This window comes from Symphalangus syndactylus, chromosome 13 (genome assembly GCF_028878055.3).
Source record: "Symphalangus syndactylus isolate Jambi chromosome 13, NHGRI_mSymSyn1-v2.1_pri, whole genome shotgun sequence".
NCBI classification, from domain to species: Eukaryota; Metazoa; Chordata; class Mammalia; order Primates; family Hylobatidae; genus Symphalangus; species Symphalangus syndactylus.
Window position 1 is genome coordinate 58,351,482 of NC_072435.2, and position 20,547 is coordinate 58,372,028.

The 20,547-nt window shown below is 41.1% G+C and overlaps 1 protein-coding gene across 12 annotated transcripts; it reads left to right on the forward strand.

Annotated features, from left to right (window-relative positions):
- The first annotated feature begins 3,246 nt into the window (after positions 1-3,246).
- Positions 3,247-17,515, forward strand: ZNF302 (zinc finger protein 302). Of its 12 annotated transcripts, none has more exons than XM_055236354.2 (5): positions 3,247-8,822; positions 9,882-9,958; positions 13,916-14,036; positions 14,291-14,389; positions 15,374-17,515. In XM_055236354.2, the coding sequence occupies exons 2-5, from the start codon at positions 9,950-9,952 to the stop codon at positions 16,357-16,359; spliced, it is 1,215 nt and encodes a 404-aa protein (XP_055092329.1). In that variant the 5' UTR covers positions 3,247-8,822; positions 9,882-9,949; the 3' UTR covers positions 16,360-17,515. The 12 variants fall into 12 exon arrangements, with proteins under 12 accessions (XP_055092329.1, XP_063470173.1, XP_063470172.1 ...); XM_063614103.1 differs by having other exon boundaries at positions 14,294-14,389; XM_063614102.1 differs by having other exon boundaries at positions 8,744-8,822; positions 9,822-9,958.
- Positions 17,516-20,547: the final 3,032 nt, after the last annotated feature.

Consider the following 20,547-nt stretch of genomic DNA (forward strand, 5'->3'; position numbering starts at 1 on the left):
ATGGACCAATCACCAGGATGTGGGTGGGGCCAGATAAGAGAATAAAAGCAGGCTGCCCAAGCCAGCAGTGGTAACCCGCTCGGGTCCCCTTCCACACTGTGGAAGCTTTGTTCTTTTGCTCTTTGCAATAAATCTTGCTACTGCTCACTCTTTGGGTCCACACTGCCTTTATGAGCTGTAACACTCACCATGAAAGTCTGCAGCTTCACTCCTGAAGCCAGTGAGACCACGAACCCACCAGGAGGAACGAACAACTCCAGATGCGCTGCCTTAAGAACTGTAACACTCACCGCGAGGGTCCACAGCTTCATTCTTGAAGTCAGTGAGACCAAGAACCCACCAATTCTGGACATAGTAGCATCTCTTCACTGTGTAACATGTGTTCCTAAAGCACTTTCTATATCTCACTTCCTTTAGGTTGTGTTTTATTCCAGGTAATGTCCCTTGAATCTAAATTACAATTTACTAATTTTCACGAAAGCTGCACCTAATCTGCTACCCATTCAGACAAACAAACTCACTTATCAAATGTTTGTTGAACCAGCACTCGGTGGCAGATTCTGTGCTAGGGCGTGCCAAGTGCAGATACACGTTTGCCAAGACACACAGTCATGCCTCAGGGCCTCCTGGGTGCACACGCACACATGGACCTGCGGGCTGGCACCATAGTGCTCAGCCTGTTCCCAATCCCATGGTGCTCCAGGGAGGACACAGGATGTCACAGCAACACCCAACCCATCCCACTGCATGCTGAGCTTAGTTCCTGATACACTGTCACCCCAAAGGCATGGCCCAGGGCCGTGGGTCTCTCTGCAGACCTGCCCTGCCCCCACTTACACACACACACACACACACACACACGAAGAGGTGTGTCTCATTTCCACCTGTGGGATTCTAATTTATGGCAGTGACTGAGTGACCACACAGAGAGGCCAATGCGATGGAAAACATTATTTACATTTCCCAGGGGCACACCATGCCACACAGGGCCACATGGAGAGCATCAGTGTTGATCAGGAGGCAGGAGCAAGGGGAAAGCATAGGCCACAGCCTTTATTGGGGTTCCCATGGGAAAAGCCAGGCAGGGCAGAGTAAACAGCTTATGATTAGCTAGTTTGAATAACTCCGGCAGGCTTTGGCCTATAGCGTTGGTCTCTGGTTACCTGGTACCTGGTGGGGGGGTGCTTCAGTGCAGGGGAGATATTGGTGTGGGGTGTGAGAGTTGGATAAAGAGGTAATTGGGGCTGTAGATTCAGTGCCAGTTGGTTGTGTATGAGAGAGGTGCTCCAGGTCGAGCGTTTTGCCATCTCTAAGACTAATCCTGAGAGGACAGTCTCTCCAGAGCCAGCAAACTTTAAAAGATGTCATCATAAAATAGAGAAAATAAAAAGCATAATTACACCAAGTCACAGAGTAAGTGGATGTTTACCTTTTTACAAACTGACTGTGTTCCAAAGTGGTTATACTACATTACATTCTCACCACAGTGTTATGAGGATTTCAGGTACTCCATATCCACACCAACACTTGGTATGGTCAGTCTTTAATTTTCACTATTCCCGTTTGGTGTGTAGTGGTATTTCTCTGCGATTTTACTTTGTATCTCCCTAATGACTAATGTTTACAATTTTTATGTGTACTACTGCCATCCCTCTATCTTCTTTGGTTAGGTGTCTATTCAAATCTTTTGCCCATTTAAACTTTTTTCTTTGTTTTATTATTGAGTTTTGAGAGTTCTTAATAAATAATGAATATAAGTCCTTCTTCAGATATGTGGTTTGCCAGTATAGTCTTCTAGCCTATGGCTCTTTTCTTCCTTCATCTTAAAAGAGCCTGTCCCATAGCAGAAATCTTTACTGTTGACAAAGCTGAATGTGTTATTTTTTTCTTTGATTGAACATGTTTTTGGTGTATATTTCAGAAGTATTTGCCAAGATTTTAAAAGTTCTCTCATGTTACTTAATGAAGGTTTCATATATTCAGGTTTATAATCCATGTTGAGTTAGTTCTTGAATATTGTATACCGTGTGAAGTTTGGGATCAGAACTTTGTGGTTTGTTTGTTTGTTTTGAGACGGAGTCTTTCTCTGTCACCCAGGCTGGAGTGCAGTAGTGCAATCTCGGCTCACTTCAACCTCCACCTCCCGGGTTCAAGCAATTCTCTGCCTCAGCCTCCCAAGTAGTTGGGATTACAGGCACGTGCCACCACGCCTGGCTAAGTTTTGTATTTTTAGTAGAGATGGGGCTTTACCATTTTGGCCAGGCTGGTCTTGAACTCCTGACCTCATGATATACCCACCTTGGCCTCCCAAAGTGCTGGGATTAAGGGCGTGAGCCACTGCACCTGGCCTGGTTTTTGTTTTAATATGGATGTCCAGTTGTTCCAACAACACTTGTTGAAAACATGATCTTCAGTGAATTGCCTTTGCATCTTTCTAAAACATCATTTGATCTTCTATGTGTTGGTCTATTTCTGGACTTTCTTAATCTATATTTTTGCTAACATTTTAAAGTTTTAATTAACTTTATAATATGTCTTTAAATCAGGCAATGTAATCGTTTAACTTTATGCATCTTTTTCTTTTTTTTTGCTATTCTAAGTGCTTTGTATTTTCATATGAATTTTAGAATTCACTTGTTATTTTCTAATAAAAGCATTGTGGGATTTTGATTGGATTGCATTGAATATATGTTTATCAATCTGAGAAGAATTAGCACATTAACAATACTGAGTGTTCTAATCCATAAACATTGTGTATCTCTCCTTTTATTTAGATCTTTAATTTTCCTCAGCAATCTTTTGTAGTTTTCAGTGTATATATCTTGCACATCTTAAGTGTCTCAAGTATATGTTGTATGCTCTTGTAAAAAGTGCTTTTAAATTTCAGTTTCAAATTGATCATTATATATAGAAGTATAATTTTTTAAAAAAATTATTATTTACCCTGTAAATTTTATAAATTCATTTATTCCAGATTTTTGTTCACAGATTCCATGGGATTTTCTCCATTAATATTTATGTTGTCTAATTTATTTGTTCAATTTTATGTGTTTATTTTCAAACTGGCAACTGTGAAATGTATTGGAAGATTATTCATAAAATTCCTTATTACTGTTTTAGAATCTGTAAAAGCTGGTTGTGGCACACTCCTGTATTCCAAACTACCTTGGAGGCTGAAGCAAGTGAATTGCTTGAGCCCAGGAGTTCAAGACTTCAGTGAGCCATGATGGGGCCAATGCACTCCATGTGGGGTGTAAAAATTAATTAAATGAATAAATGAATAAATAAAATATGTAGTATCTAGTGATGTCACCTCATCTGTACCTAATTGGTAATTTGTTTTTTCTCACATTTTTTTCTTGCTAGATCCACAGAGGTGGATCCCTTTTATTGATCTCAAAAAATCTGTATTGGTTTTACTGGTTTTTCTCTATTGCTATTCTGTTTTCCGTATCATCAATTTCTCTCTGATCTTTACTATTTCCTTCTTGTTTTGAGTTTCAATTGTCTTTTTTCAAGTTTTTAAGGTTGAATCTGTCATTGATTTGAGATAGTTCTATCTATAGGCATTTAATCTATAAATTTAGCAGCATCTACAATTTATTTTGTATGTTGTGCTGTCGTGTAATAAGATAGTGGCCTAGCATAGCTCTAGTCTTATCTGTGGAGATTCCTGGGTATCCATCTTTATCCTTTGTCAAGATAAATTAGTGGGATTTATAATGAGCTCATTAAAATCTAAAATCCCTCATAGTCCCAAGGGCCGATGTGTCTACCAATGGCTTTTGCTGTGGTCTGAATATCTGTATCCCCCCAAAATTCCTATGTTGAAATCTAATCATCAATATGGGACTCATTTGAACCTAAACTTCCACCAAAACACAAACCTGAAACTTTGTCTCCCTTCATACACGACACCTTCTTCCATAACCTCACATGGCAAAAGGGGCAAACAAGCTTGGGCCTCTTTTATAAGGACATCAATCCATTCATAAGAACTCCAGCCTCATGACTTAACATTTCCTCAAAGGCCTCACCTCTTAATATTGTCACATTGGGGATTCGGTTTCAGCATATGAATTCCGTGGCGGGGGCGGGGGACAGACATTCACATCATAGCACACCCTGAATCTTAAACAGCTTCTGCATCGGCATAAACTGGCTTTTCTTCTCCAAAGTTTATATTCTAAAATGTGCCCTTGACCAGATAAATCCCAACAGCAAAAATTACTGATTGTAAACATTTCATTAGTTTAAATAGGAAAGGGACAGAAGGCAGCTAAGAGCTAGTGGAAGGCAGTGGGTTGAGAATTGCATGTAATGTGTTCTAGTTTCTCCTTGTTGCTGTCTCTCTCTGCCTCATTTTCTTTCTCAAGTGTCTGGCATATTTGTTTAAGTCAGACTTGCTTATGCCTATGATTCTCTCTACCTCACACTCCTGATTTCTGCTCCTCATTCTCTATTCCAGTGCCTCTAACCTTTCTGCTAACAACGCAAGTCAGGGTGTCACTGGAAAAGGGGTCTCGATCCAGACCCCAAGAGGGTTCTTGGATCTTGTTCAGGAAGGAATTTAAGATGTGTCGCAGAGTGCAGTGAAAGAATCAAGTTTATTAGAAGCTACACCATTAGTGAGCAGGAGGCCCTCAGAAAACAAGAGGAGGAATGCACTGGCTTTAAGTTTTTCTTATATAGGGGTCTTATCTATGAAAAAACTAAGCTAAGCTGGGTCTATGTGTGGGTGAGCAGGCAGAATAAAAAAATTTATTACAGTATTCACTTAAACTAACCTGGACATTCCAGTGTGTAAGTACATCAAAACATAGCTATTATCTTCAAAGCATATATTGTTACGGGTATTGGGACATCTGGACTCTGCACTGTTGTAGGAGTGTCCTTGTAGGTTTCTTTAGGCTGTTTCCTCAACTATAAACACCCCATGACTAGGGGCCATGACCGACAAGGAATGTACTTTGCTAGTCTCAAAATGGAACTATACTTAAAATGGCATCCTCTGGCTCTCCTATACTCCTGCTTCCTTAACGATGGGGCATTCTCAAGTTAGGGGTTTAACTTCACAGGAATGCTTTTTACGAGATGGCCAGACATAGCTATTGAAACAAAAGGACTAGCCCTCCATTTAAAGTTCTTCTCGCCTATGCCCTGAGTCACATCTAGTCCTTTAATGTTGGCCCTCTCTCCATTCATGAACTTAACTCATATTCCAAATATCTGAGGACTCATAATGGGAAGCCACCATAATTCTTCCAGTGAGATCATGAGGAAAAGCAGAAACAATGAAGAATCCCTATGTAAGCTTTTCTGGATGGACTGGGCAGGGACTTTATGTCTTAAGTGTTGTTTAAAGTGGTTCCAGAGTGATAGGGATCCTGGTCTTGTCTGAAAAAAAAATTATATAATCTCTAGAAGAGAAAGGCACTTTCATCTAAGGATATGGGAAAGCTACAGGAAATCTCTTTTCAAGGACAAAGATAACAAAAAAGGAAGCAAAGCAAACTGATTGAAGAATTTGGAAATAAACACCCAAAGGGGCCCATAAAATCTTCAGTTATTGTTATTATCAGATACATATTATGAAGCAACTATACCAACCATGTTAAAAAAATTGAAAAATTGAAATTAAAATGTCCTGGAGAGACAATTATAATGGGCAATAGATCGGAATAAATTATCCAGAACGCAACACAGAGATTGAAGGACAAAAATTACAGAGAATTTAAGACACCTGGAGGATAGAGTGGTAACACCTGCCTCATAACGAATTAGGGTTCTCAAAGCAGAGAAACAATGGTGAAGAGGCAATATATGAGAGAGGAAGAGTTTGCTGAGCACCAGAGATGACACGTCACAGATTCAAGTTGTTCAGCAAATCCCAAGCAGGAAAGAATTTAAGAATTTCATAACCAGAAACATTATGCCAAACTCCAGAAAACACATTCAGTTACTATTTCAGTTGAAAGCCCAGGATTCTAAGTGGGAAACGATCTTAATAACCTAGTCACTGCACTATCTCACTATCTCAAACCTCATTTCTTCCTATGTCTCTTGCATTTTAATATTAAAAAGGTCATCATTCCAAAAGAACATTGACCAAAAGACCTGCAATTCTCAGAGAAGGGAATACTAAGACCAACAGACATTCAAAAAGATTCTCAATCTCATTAACAATTAAAAAATGCAACTTTAAGCCACAGTGAGTTACTATTTCACACCTAGTAGATTATTAAACTTTTAAAGTCTCACAAAGAGTGTTGGCAGTAAGAGTTGGCAAGCAAAATAACCATAAACTCTGGTAGGAGTGAAAATTGGTACAACTTTGGAAAACAATTCATCATTGTACAGTAAAATCACAGATGGGAACATACTTTGCACAATCCAGACTTTCCTTATTACATACTCTAAGCTTTGAGAGGAAGCCAGCTGATGCCAGTGTTTTTTAAAACTGTGGCTGCTATAGGAATTCACCACCATACCCACAGGATACACCAAGGTAGAAGTGTCAGAGGTGTTTAAACCAGAGCGACTCCATCTTGAATAGGGCCTGGGTAAAATAAGGCTGAGACCTACTTCCCAGACACTTAAGGCATTCTAAGTCACAGGACAACATTAGAAGTCGGCACAAGCTACAGGTCAGGTCATAAAGGCCTTGTTGGTTAAACAGGTTGCAGTAAAGAAGCTGGCCAAAACCCACCAAAATCAAGATGGCGAGGAGACTGACCTTTGGTGTTGTCACTGCTTGTTATGTGTCCGGAATTGGTTCCTCCTGGTGGGTTCCTGGTCTCGCTGGCTTCAGGAGTGAAGCTGCAGACCTTCGCGGTGAGCGTTACAGCTCATAAAGGCGGTGCGTCCGGAGTCGTGCTGGAGTTGTTTGTTCCTCCCGGTGGGTTCATGGTTTCGCTGGCTTCAGGAGTGAAGCTGCAGACCTTCACAGTGAGTGTTATGGCTCATAAAGGCAGCGTGTCTGGAGTTGTTCGTTCCTCCCAGTGGGTTTGTGGTCTCACTGGCTTCAAGAGTGAAGCTGCAGACCTTCAGGGTGAGTGTTGCAGCTCATAAAGGTAGTACAGACTCAAAGAGTGAAAGAACAAATATTCCACACCGTGGAAAGTGACCCCAGCACGGTTGCCGCTGGTTGTTTGGGTGGCCAGCTTTTATTTGCTTATTTGGCCCCGCCCACATCCTGCTGATTGGTCCATTTTACGGAGCGCTGATTGGTCTATTTTACAAAGTGCTGTTTGGTCCGTTTTTACAGAGTGCTGATTGGTGCATTTACAAACCTTTAGCTAGACACAGAGCGCTGATTGGTGTGTTTTTACAGAGTGCTGATTAGTGTGTTTACAAACCTTTAGCTAGACACAGAGTGCTGATTGGTGCATTTACAATCCTTCAGCTATACAGAAAAGTTCTCCAAGGCCCCACTCCATCCAGAAGCCCAGCTGGCTTCACCTCTCGGTTATATGCTAATTATATGCATTAGCACGCTAAGAGACACTCTCATCAGTGCCATGACAATTTACAAATGCCATGGTAAGGTTCAGAAGTTACCCTGTATGGTTCAAAAAGCTGGGAAGCCCTTAGCTCCAGGAAATTGAAATTGCCCACCTCTTTCCTGGAAAACTCATGAATAATCCACCCCTTGTTTAGCATATCATCAAGCAATAACTACAAGTATCCCTAGTCCAGCAGCCCAAGCTGCTGCTCTAACAGTGGAGTACCCATTATTTCTTTACTTTCTTAATACACTTGTTTTGGCTTTGCACTGTGGTCTCCCACAGATTTTTTCTTGCGTGAGCTCTAAGAACTCTCTCTTGGAGTCTGGATCGGGACTCCTTTCTGGTAACAGAAGCACTGCTTCACGAAGATCATGCAGGTCAGTACTTACTAAGTACAAAAAAGTCTATAGCCACACTATTTATAATTTTAAAAATGAGTGAAGTCAATTAACATTTAAGTGTTAAAAAGAAAGTAAACAACCCAAATATACACAAACAGTAGACTGCTCTGGCTTGCATACAGAGAGGTCCATTGCACTTTTGGGTGGACCGGGAAAGGTCAAAGCCTAAGAAGCACTTCTAGGGAGAGGGGGCGTCAGGCTCTGATGGCTGCGGGAGGAGTGACTCCTCCCAGGATGAGGGTCTCCATCCTCCCAGTGCTCACTCAAGTTCAGTATTTCCAAGTCCTTCCAGGAGGCGTAACGCACGTCAGAATGGCCGTTAGTGTCACAGATACGTGTCCCCTTGCATTTCCAGGAAATGCCCTTGGTTGGCGAACTACAGTCGTGACAGTCGGGCCACAGGGCGTTTTGTGAGCTATCGTCTTGGGCAAATGAGTGCCAAAAAAACAAAAAGACCTCTGAAGGTGAACAGCATAGCAGCAGGGTTTGGGGATGAGAGGAGCCCCTTTGCTAGCAAAGGCGAGCACTTGCGCGGTACCAGCAAGGGCTGCCCATGTCTCGGAGGGAAACGTTTGTGTGAGCGCAGGAATGACCCGGAAGACCTTGGCACGGCTGCAGAGTTTTCTGGGAAATGTAATTTCTTGGTCCGGGCGCCATGGCCCTTATAAATAGAGGGTGTCCCTTGGTTCCGAGGTGTGTCGTTCACCAGAGGACGACTGTGGGTCGACGGCCCCAGGCGGTTTAGCTACTTACCAAGCCGTGACTGGTTTGCCCGCGGGGCACCAGGTCCGCGCAGCCGCAGAGACCCTTGGGAAGTGTGGTCTTCCGGTGCCGGCGGTTCGCAGCTCCCGGGATATTTGTCCCGCAGGCGGAGGATTCTGGGAAATGTGGTTCGCTGTGGGCGGTGCACTGGGTCAGTCCCGCGATAGCCTCAGGCCTGGCGGCGGCTTCCAAGCTAAGGAACGGTTTGGGGCAGTGTCGTTCCCGACCGCCGTTACCCGCTCACCAGCTACGCGGCGCGTCAGGTCCGCGGAGACGCGGGCTCGGGGCGCCTGCGGGACGGCGAGGCCCTGCTGAGGACTCCGGCAAGTGTGGGTCCCGGCGGCGGCGGGGCTCAGGCCCCGGGTCCGCGCCGCGGTTTGACCCCGGCCGGGGTCTTGGGCATTTCCTGGCCTTCCTGTTGAGCCGTGTAAACGCGGGGTGATGACGGCGCCGACCCCTTGGCACTGTTGTAAGAGCGAAGTGGGCGCCAGAGCAGACGCCAGCCACAGTTTTTTTTGGGTTATGTCGTCATGAAGCCGGCGCTTTCAGTTGTGCAACCTTGAACAAATGGGTTCAGCATCTCAGAATTTCAGTTTTGTCTTCATTAAAAAATCTGGTTTAGAACTCGACCTCAAGTGATCCGCCCGCCTCCGCCTTCCGAAGTGCTGGGATTAAAGGCGTAAGCCACTACACCAGCCTGACCAACATGGTGAAACCCTGTCTCTACTAAAAATACAAAAAAAAAAAATTAGCTGGGCGTGGTGGCACCTGTCTATAATCCCAGCTATTCAAGAGGCTGAGGCAGGAGAATCGCTTGAACCCGGGAGGCAGAGGTTGCAGTGAGCCGAGGTCGCTCCATTGCACTCCAGCCTGGGCGACAGAACGAGATTCCGTCTCAAAAAAAAAAAAAAAAAAAAAAATCTGGAATAATGTGAATGCCTACCTTGCAATGTGGTGAAGAGTGAACGAGCTGATAAAGTTGTTACCGTTGTTTTATGAGTCTTTTATATACAGAATAATTGATTTTCCCCGCAGGTGGCACTTGGTAAATGGTTAGCCCTTGCGGAGAAACACCCTGTTCGTTCCCAGGGAGAGATTGACGCTCCGGAGAGTGATTACCATTGTGTCTTTCCATTATGGTGTGTCACAGGTGCCGCAAGATAAGCCTGATTTTTCATGACTGCTTTTTCCTGCCCTTCTGTGCCCTCAGGACACTGCCCATCTCTAAGATAAGAACCTGGAAAGGGGACTCTGTTGGCCATTGGAAATTGCCGAATAATGTCTCAGGTAAGTTGGTGTGTCCCCAAATCTTCCTGAAACACTTTATTAGGCCTCTGTGTGTTTGCTTTGCTTCTCCTGCCTGTTCCCACCTAATCAAGTCCATTTAAGGGACTAGATCTATGGTTCCTTTCACTATAGGAAGGATTGAGCCCACAGGAGAGCTCCAAGGTATTGTCCTCATCACCCAGTGTTCCTCTTTTCTACAGTTTTCGCTAGAAGACTTTCTAGATTGCCAAAAATTTTAAACTGTAATTCACAATGCAACTTTGGAATGTAAGGTTATTTGGTTTATGGTTGTCAAAACTGTACCATGTGATCTCAAGTGAAGAGATGTTTGGAGTCATCCTTGATTCTTCCTTTTGACTTATAACTCATATTCAGGTCCTCTAGTTGGATCTAAACGATACACCGTATACAGCATCTGACCATTAGTTAGCCCATCACCACCACCACCACTACCACCCCAGTCCGAACCACCTGGATTATTGCAGTAGCCTCCTAGCTGGATTCCCAGCATCTGCCCTTAACCCTCATCAGTCTCTTCTCAGTACAGCTGTTACCGTCGTCTTATTGCTATATAAATTCCTGTCATTCCTCAACCTAAAATTTTTCAGTGGCTCTGAGTCACTTCTGCAATGACCTGTTTGTACAATTAGGCCATTACCTCCCTGATCCCACCTTCCTTCTCTGCCTCCTCATTCCTGTGAGCTCCAGCCACTGTCACCGGTTGCTGTGCCATCCACGTGGAATATTCTTCCCCCACATACGCACAAGCTTGCATCCTTATCTCCTGTGTTTCTTCCGTGGTTACTTTCTCAGAACAGCTTCCCTGAACGCCTATTTGCAATTGCAGTCACCTTCCCTCGCCTAGCGCTTCCACTCCTCCATCACTGCTTTGTTATTTTCCATGGCGCGTGTCACTCACTAGCTGATGTACTGTGTGTTCAGTATATGCACGTGCTCATTGTCTGTTCCTGGTGGGAGGAATGTTTTTTCTTTTTTGTTGACTGTTATAGCTTCAGTACCCAGAGTGGTACCTGGCACTAAATGGATGCTTAGTAAGTAATTGTGGAGTTAATAAGATGAGTAATGAAGAACTGGTGGGGTAGAATCATGGCATGGAAGGTGAAGCTTGCACAGAAGGGGATGTAAGTAGCAGATGTACATCTTGGGTGAAGTCTGTTTTCCTGGAATAATTAGATAATTAGAATTGAAAAACTGGTGTGGTGGTGCATGCCTGTTGTCCCAGCTACTCGGGAGGCTGATGAGGTGGGAAGATTTGTTGAGCCCTCTGGTGTAAGCCTGTAGTGAGCAATGATTATGTCACTGCACTCCAGCTTGGTGACAGAGCAAGAACCTGCCTCTTAAAAGAAAAGAAAAGTAAAAGCTAAAGTGAACTAATTCCAAAACCATTCATTGGTTCATCTTCTAAACACTTATGAAGTACCTGTTAGGAAAAGTTGTACATGGATTTTGGTGTACACTGACACACAGGACTTCATGATCTAGTGCAGTATTGTCTAAGAGAACGTCTGCAGTGGTGGAAGTGCTCTGCATGTGTACTGGTCAGTACGGTAGCCACCAGCCCTGTATGACTATTGAGTACTTGAACTGTGGCTTAAGCAATGGAGGAAATAAATTTTAAATTTTACTTAATTATTTTATTTTTACATTTTAATTAATTTAAATGTTGTAGCCAAGTTGGCTAGTGGCTCCTGTATTGAAGATTGTGGCACTGGTAGAAAAGTAAGAAAGCATAGGAAATTTAAATAAGTGCTAGGATAGATATCCTATGTTCTTTTGGGAACTGAGATGAGTGAACATCTCAAACTGCCCAGGCAACTGAAGGGGAAGAAAGAAGCATCCCTGGCTCTAAGTTGTAATGACTGGTTTGTCAAAGATATGAGAAATGTTATTTTTATTTGGGATATAGGCAATTAACACAGTGGCAACTCCAATTAACAGGTGAATTTAGAAGAAATTTTGTGTAGCAAATTGAACTGTCAAATCTTACTTGAGGATAAGTTATTTATTTGGAAAACGTGTGTTGGATTGTATCTGCTTGCCTATATAAAAAGATGAGATTTCTTCCTGTCCTTTTCATCTCAATAGTGGATTGCTTTTGAAGTGCATCAAGGTCTGATTTAGCTTATTCAGTAATAAAACTGCTTTCTTTTTTTTTCTACGTTTGTGGAGATGATTTTCTGCCATTGGAAGGAGATTCGAATTTTAATTATTTTCCCCAAACCTGAAAAAAGTAAATTCTGCCTTTAAAACCAAAGATCCGTGTCACTGGTGAACATGCATGCAAAATATCCAAATAAAGTAATACAATACTGAATGAACTCTCAGAGCTAAAAAATTACCACAGTAGAGCAGTCTGTTTTACAAATCACAGACAGTAATAACTCTGTATTAAATGGCTGTACTTTTTGCACATATTATAATTTGACTAGCCAATAAGCTATTACTGAATATTTAAGCTTCTAAAGTTTTACTATTTTAAATAATACTGTGAAATGAGTACTATTGAGAAGAATTTCTAAGCACATCTGTGAGCATTTCCTTAGAATATTTTCTTGAAATCTACTCTTTTTTTTTCCCCTTCCAGGTCCTATTTAAGGACTGTCTGTGGCAGGAGTCCTCAACCTTTTTGACACCAGGGACCAGTTTCGTGGAAGACAATTTTTCCACGGAAGTGGGAGGTGGTGGAGGTGGTGGTTTGGGGATGAAACCATTCTACCTCAGATCATCAGGCATTAGTTAGATTCACATAAGGAGCGTGCAAGTTCGATCCCTTGCATGTGCAGTTCACAGTAGGGATTGCGCTCCTATAAGAATCTATGCCATAGCTGATCTGACAGCAGGCAGAGCTTGGGTGGTAATGCTCACTTTCCTGCCACTCACTTCCTGCTGTGTTGCCCGGTTCCTAAAGGCCACAGACCAGTACCAGTCCGTGGCCCGGGTGTTAGACCCCTGATCTATGATATGAAACCATCCTTCAGTCTTTTCACCCAGGAGTCTCATATTTTAATTATTAAATGTTTGTCAGTACAAAGTTTAAGTATACACAAATATATTTTTCTTTTTTGTTTATGAATCAATTATGTGTATGTTTTAGTCCATTTGTGCTGCTGTAACAAATACCCCAGACTGAGTAGTTTATAAATAATGAAAATTGACTTCTCATGGTTTTGGTGCCTAGGAAGTCCAAGATCAAGGGGCAAGCATCTGGCAAGGGCCTTCTTGCTGTGTCCTTTTGTGGTGGATGGGCAAAGAGAAGAGAGAAAGGCAAAGGGGGCCGGAACTCATTTTTTTAAATAAGGAACCCTCTCCGCCGATGATGACATTAATCTATTCATGAGGGCAGAGTCCTCAAGGCCCAATCGTCTCCTAAAGATCTAACCTCTCAATACTATTAGAATGGTGATTAAGTTCAATACATGCTTTTTTGGGGAACATAATCAAACCATATGTCTATCAGTCTTTAATATTAAGATGTCTTTTTTTTTCTGAACCCATTTTTTGTGAGATTTAGTGAATCTTCCTGAGTATCCCATTTGAGAGACAATCGCTTTAGCCTTATTTTTAATTACTTAGCTAGCATGTCAGCTATAAAAGATACAACTAAATACTTGACTCTGTGCTGTCAAATGTCAAATGTTGATTTTTAAAAATTCATATAATTCTAAACTTTTAACAAAATTACTGAAGCAAAGCTCTCATATTTGTCTCTCATTCTCATTGTATAAAAATTCTAAGCACATAACTGTCCGCTTTATTGTATGATAATTCCAACTACATAACTGTCCTATTATTACTTACCTGACATCACATTCCCAATCATTGTCACAACTCCTGAATCTTGTTCCATTTCTTCCACAAGCCGGCTGATTTTACCCCTTCTTCAGTGACAGAAGAGGCCTGGGCTATGGCTGAGCCTAAATATATTTGCTATTTCAGGTGACATTTAGTGATGTGGCTATAGACTTCTCTCATGAAGAGTGGGCATGCCTAGATTCTGCTCAGAGGGACTTATACAAGGATGTGATGGTCCAGAATTATGAGAACCTGGTCTCTGTAGGTAAGGATATCACCCCATCCACTCCAATAGGGGACACCTTTGTTTTGCCACCCTGAATTGCTGGAGATCCTCCTAAGGGAATGGCTGAATTTCTGTACCATGCTCCCAAGGAAATGTGCAGCTCTGTTGTGCCCTGCCTGAAGCTTATCTTTCCATTCCAGTGAACACCCTTCATCCATTCCTGTGGTCCCTCTTGTGATGGCCTCTCATAATAGAGGACCATAGCTTAAACAATTCTATATTCTTCCTGTAAGCAGGTCTTTCCATAACTAAGCCATATGTGATCATGTTATTGGAGGATGGAAAAGAGCCCTGGACAGTGGAGAAAAAACTGTCAAAAGGTGTGATTCCAGGTGAGTCATGGTGAACAAAACAAAGGAAGATTTTGTTAAAGATGTTTATAGTGAGTGTGGAGGCATTTTAGGGATACTGTCTTCAAAGATCTCAGATAGAAATGAAAAATTGAGGGACATTTAGCTTAGATTTTCAAAACAATTTTTCTTCCCTCTCAAATTATTATCTGTATCACTCATGTCACCTAGTCAAGGTTAAGGGTTTTGCCATCATAATAATTCAAATTGTTACTATATTCATGACAAAGTAAGACAATTTATTCTTTCTTAATTCTACTTAAGAAAAATATACTAACAGTTTTAAGCTAAGAAAAGCTGTCAGTTAGATGGAAAATCACTTTTCTAAAGCTGAGCTTTGTAGATGAAATATGAACATATTAGAGGAAATAAGGGACATATAAATATGTTTCTAGGAATAATATTTTCTAATGTTTGAGAAATAATATGATTCACACAGTTTCTTCATAACCTCAGAAAGCCTAAATCTTTGTCAGCTATAAAGAGCATTTAGATTACTTTGTTTTTACTGCAGTTGTTTAATGTAGTAGTATCAATTCTGTATTTTAAGCTTGATAATCCAGCAGCAAATTGAAATTAATGGAAGGTTGGAGAAAAAGGCTATGAAACAAAATGCAATCTTTCCCATATGAATATAGGCACAAAATGATGATTTGTAATCCTGAATGCCTTCCACATCTTATTTCTGATAATTTCCTGTTTTCCATACTATTTTATCCATTTCGTATAGTTTACCCATTTCCTTTATCACACTCTGTTCCTGCTTCTGTGAACTTTGTATTCTCTGCTCCATTTGAGCATTGTTCAGAAGTCACTGAAATATTTGAGTTGTCAGAGCTATGTGTTTTCTGGGGGCTTCATTTCTTATCCAATTCTCCTAATTCCTAATTACTTTTCAAGAAGTAAAAAAAAAAAAAAAAAAAAAAGAAAGAAAAAGCAGTGCTTTGCTTTCTTGATATATTTCAGATTGGGAATCAAGATGGGAAAACAAGGAATTATCAACAAAGAAGGATATTTATGATGAAGATTCACCCCAACCAGTAACAACAGAAAAAGTTGTAAAACAAAGTTATGAATTTTCAAATTCTAATAAGAATTTGGAATATACAGAATGTGACATATTTAGAAGCACCTTTCATTCAAAGTCTACTCTTTCTGAACCACAAAACAATTCTGCTGAAGGGAATTCACACAAATATGATATATTAAAGAAGAATTTATCAAAAAAGTCAGTTATAAAAAGTGAGAGAATAAATGGTGGAAAGAAACTTTTAAATTCTAATAAAAGTGGGGCAGCCGTCAACCAGAGCAAATCTCTTACCCTTCCCCAGACTTGTAATAGAGAGAAAATCTATACATGCAGTGAATGTGGGAAAGCCTTTGGCAAACAGTCAATCCTCAATCGCCACTGGAGAATTCATACAGGAGAGAAGCCCTATGAATGTCGTGAATGTGGGAAGACTTTTAGCCATGGCTCATCCCTTACACGACATCAGATAAGTCATAGTGGAGAGAAACCTTACAAATGTATTGAATGTGGGAAGGCCTTTAGCCATGGCTCATCACTTACTAACCATCAGAGCACTCACACTGGAGAGAAACCATATGAATGTATGAACTGTGGAAAGTCTTTTAGTCGTGTGTCCCTTCTCATTCAGCATCTAAGAATTCATACGCAAGAAAAACGCTATGAGTGTCGTATATGTGGAAAGGCCTTCATTCATAGTTCATCTCTCATTCACCATCAGAAAAGCCATACTGGAGAGAAACCTTATGAGTGTAGAGAATGTGGGAAAGCTTTCTGCTGTAGCTCACACCTTACTCAACATCAAAGAATTCACAGTATGAAGAAAAAATATGAATGCAACAAATGTCTCAAAGTCTTTAGTAGCTTCTCATTTCTTGTTCAGCATCAGAGTATTCATACTGAAGAAAAACCCTTTGAAGTTTAGAAATGCAGGAAATCCTTCAACCAGCTTGAATCATTGAATATGCATTTGAGAAATCACATTAGATTGAAACCCTATGAATACAGTATATGTGGGAAAGCCTTTAGTCATAGGTCGTCCCTGCTTCAACATCACAGAATTCATACTGGAGAGAAACTTTACAAATGTATTAAATGTGGGAAGACCTCCAGCTGTAGTTCAAACCTTACTGTACATCAGAGAATTCATACTGGAGAAAAGCCATATAAGTGTAGTGAGTGTGGGAAAGCTTTTAGCAAAGGCTCAAATCTTACTGCCCATCAAAGAGTACATAATGGAGAGAAACCCAATAGTGTGTAAGTGTGGAAAAGCCTTTAGGTCATATGAATCCCTATACATGTGAGAAATCTTACAGAAGAGAAGCAGTGTTTATCATGGTAAACTTCATTCATAGATCCTCCCTTATTTAATGTCAGAAAAATTTATACTGGGGAAAAGTTGTATGAAGGTGGTGAACATGGGAGACTTAGCAATGATGCAGATGTTTTTATTAGAGTGTATACTGTAGAGAAATCATATGAAGTCAGTAAATGTGGGAAAGCCTTTGTCAGTATTAATCCCTTAATTGACATAAGTATACTCACACCAGTTAAAATCTGTGTACATGTAGCAAATATGGGAAAGACTATAGGCAATAGGAATCTCCTACAAACTCCTACAGGAGAAAAGTTGTATGAATGTGGAAACTTTAGAAATTGAAGGAATTGTTCAGTTCCAAGTGTATCCCTTATTCTATAGGAAATAAACTGGAGACAAATCTCGTTTAAGAGATGCAGCAAAGTGTTCACCAAGAGTGTTTATCTTGCCAGACATCAGAAGATGAATGGTAGAGCAACCTGAAGGATTTAGAAATTCCATGTAAATCTTTGCAGTGATGCTATTTGTAAACAGGATTCTATAGGAGAGCAAATAAACATAAGTGTGCATTTCTTAGAGCACTAGCTTGCAGTTTCATTTGAGTTCTACTTAGAAATTCTTTTTAGCTAGTGGGCATGTGAAGATATTTAGTCACCCAGAGGAGCCAGTAAATGTTACAATGTTAAAAATTAAAGCTGCAAAAGAAATAAAATGGTGTTTATAAAAGTTTGGCATCTAATAAAATAATTTTGTATATCATGAACTCTTTCTCTGTGACTGTTTCCGACAAAAAAAAAAATTTTCACTAAGATTAGCCTTAGTATAGCCTTTAGTGGGAGACTAGCAAACTTAGAGAAAAATGGCCTGCTCTTTATACTAAGAGTAGCAGTATTTTGGTGAGGATTATTGAATCCATATCCAGTAGGCTTAATTAAATACATTTCAAGAAAATTTACCGAGCATTACTCGTGTATTACACAGGGATGGGATAAAGGAATCTAGTAGTTCTGAGCTCTAGTGGTGTGTCAAAAATCACTGGAAGGACTTGTGAAAGCACAGATTGCTAAGCCTCAATCCTAGAGTTTCTGTATGAGTTGACTTGAATTTGCATTTTTCACATGTTCTTAGGGGACACTAACACTGTTTGTCTAGAATATAATAATAATGTTATGGTGTCACTGACAACATACTGTTTCCTCAGTCATACCTATTAACCATTTCTTGAGCATCTTCTGTGGACTTAAGAAACACTCCATACTCCTTAAGAGCTTCGAGGTGTGTGTGTGTGAAGAGCATTAAGCTTTGGGGTCTTGTTACCTGGGTTTAAATCCAAGTTGCATGTATACTGGCTTTGTGACCTTGGACAAACTGTTTCACTGTGACATGCTGTAGTTTCTCCATCTGTAAAATGGTAATAAACCTATTTCATAGCATTATTATGAAAATTAAATGAGTTAACTGATGCACAATGTTTACAAGAATGCCTGGCCTCTCAATAGCATTCAATAAATATTAGCTATAGCTATTGATTTCATCATCATCGTCTTCTCTTGGTTGCTTCATTATTCTGGTCTCAGATGTCACATCTAATCACTTGTCACTCTTATCTGTTTACTGTTTCACATTTTTGGGGGAGAGCATTTACAAAACACCCCCGTTTCCTTCCAACAAATCCTTTAGTATCTGAGCCATTTTGAGGGTATGTTTCTTGCCCAAAATAACCTGAGGAGAAACAAAGAGACCAGATAGGAGATGAGATGAGAATTCAGCAGGTCTGTGAGAAGGAAGGAGGATGCCCTACAGAGTTGGCAAATGGGCCGAGTGAAGGAGGCATCAAGCTTCCACATGGAGGAAAGGGGAGGGTTTACCCACTGAGACCAGAAGACTACAGGTCTTTGGCATCATCTCTGAGTACAGAGTCCCATGGGCTGGGTGCCACTGCCCTCACTCTTCCTGAATGGAGGTTACAGCTTGTCACTGAAGGTCACCGATGCCTGGAAAGTCAGCGTTTTCTGTTAGCCTTGGGCCAGTCAAATGTGATTAGAACTCAGTTGCTGGTAAACATCTAGAAAGAACCAATGCACATATCACTGAGTACTTCCTGGGAGCTTAATTCTTTGCTGCTGAGGGGGAGTCAGTTTTTAAACAAATTGCAATTGTGTTAGAGGAAAAAAGCTTTATATGCAGAAGTAATTAATGCAAGATACAAGACAATGACAAGGCCGTATGGCCCGAGAGGTGCTGAGGGTAGGCACTCTGGCATCAAAAAAATAGGGAAAAACTATAATGATCATAATACAATACCGTTAATAGCAGCAGCCACTGTGCCTTGTGTTTGCTTTGTGTGCTGCATTCAGACAATTAAATGCTCTCAGCTCTGGACAAAAATTTCTAGGTGTGAATTCAGCCTATTGGGACTGTCGCTTGCTTACTCTATAAACTTGGGGAAGTCACTTCATTTCCCGATGTCTCCATCAAAACAAAAATATTTCTCATCTTACCAGGTGGTTGTGAGAATTAAGAGATTTATAAAGCAAGCAACAAAGTGCCTTTGCATGGAAGTTTGTTGCCGTGTTTTTCCTGCTTTTAATAATCTTCCCACATACTGTAAGGTAAAGGCTGTAATCATCTTTGTGCTAGTGATCTGAGTCTCTCTCAGAGTCACACATCTTAGGAATATAGGCTACATTTGAACATTTAGTAAAAGACCACAAAATATTGCCCTCCTAGGACAGATCTCAGAAGACTGGGATTTCTTTTGGCAACCATACGGGCTCTCTTGCCTCATTGAACAAAAAACATTTCCTTTGGCCATGCCACTCCTTCTGCCTAGAATGTGTCCCATACCCCATTTATTACCACGCTTACCTGCCGAGGGAGGCCTGCCTACCTTGCAAAGCTCACTAGGTGTGTCAAAGACGAACAAAGCTGGACATTAATGACAGTGGTGAGAACAGACTAATTGATAACAACTATTGCAATGCGGAAAGGAATTTGGCATGAAGTCAACTCAGCTTTGATTTGTACAAAGGTAAATGAATATGTTAAAGGGAGGGTGAAGAAATAGGGGGTGGTGAGGAGGGGTTCAGTGGAGTCAGAAAAGTGAAAAATTAGGAAGGGAGGGGGCTGGTCTATGTGCAGTCTATCTGGGTTTGGTACTGGCACTTTAGAGTTAGGCTCATATCCTCCCACAGAGGCTGGGAGACGGGCCTTATCTTCAGGTGTTGGCTGGAGGAAATTCTTTGGACAGCCTTGAGTTTTTCAGAAAGGCACTTTAGGAGTCATTAGAAAATATTAGTGTTGTTCAAGTCTTAATAGGCCACAGTTGACAGGCATATTCAAGAAGGCTCAGAGGGGCCTGTGTAGAGTTTGGTCAAAGAAAATCTTTGTCAGGTGTCACCCCAGGCTTCTTCAGCCCACTGAGGAGGAATGGTGGTGAAGAAAAAAGAACATAGGCTCAAGGGATCAATGTACAGGGTGTGAGTTTCTGCCAAGAGTTGTGTGACCCTGAGAAGGTAACTTAAGTTTTCCAAATCTCGGGTTCCTTTTCTGTAAAGCAGGAATAATAGAAACTAACTCTGAGGAAATTGGGATTAAATGAAGTGCTACATAATGGTGCTACATAACGAGTTACCCTCAGAGCTCAATAAATGTAGCTATTACTGTTATTTAGCCTCTTTGCTTCCACACCACCCTGGAAAACCCAACCAAGTCCTGATCTCTACTTTTGTAAGTGTGCCACATTCCCTGCACAAAGATTCCAGAAGATGAGAAATACTTAACCTAGAACCAGCA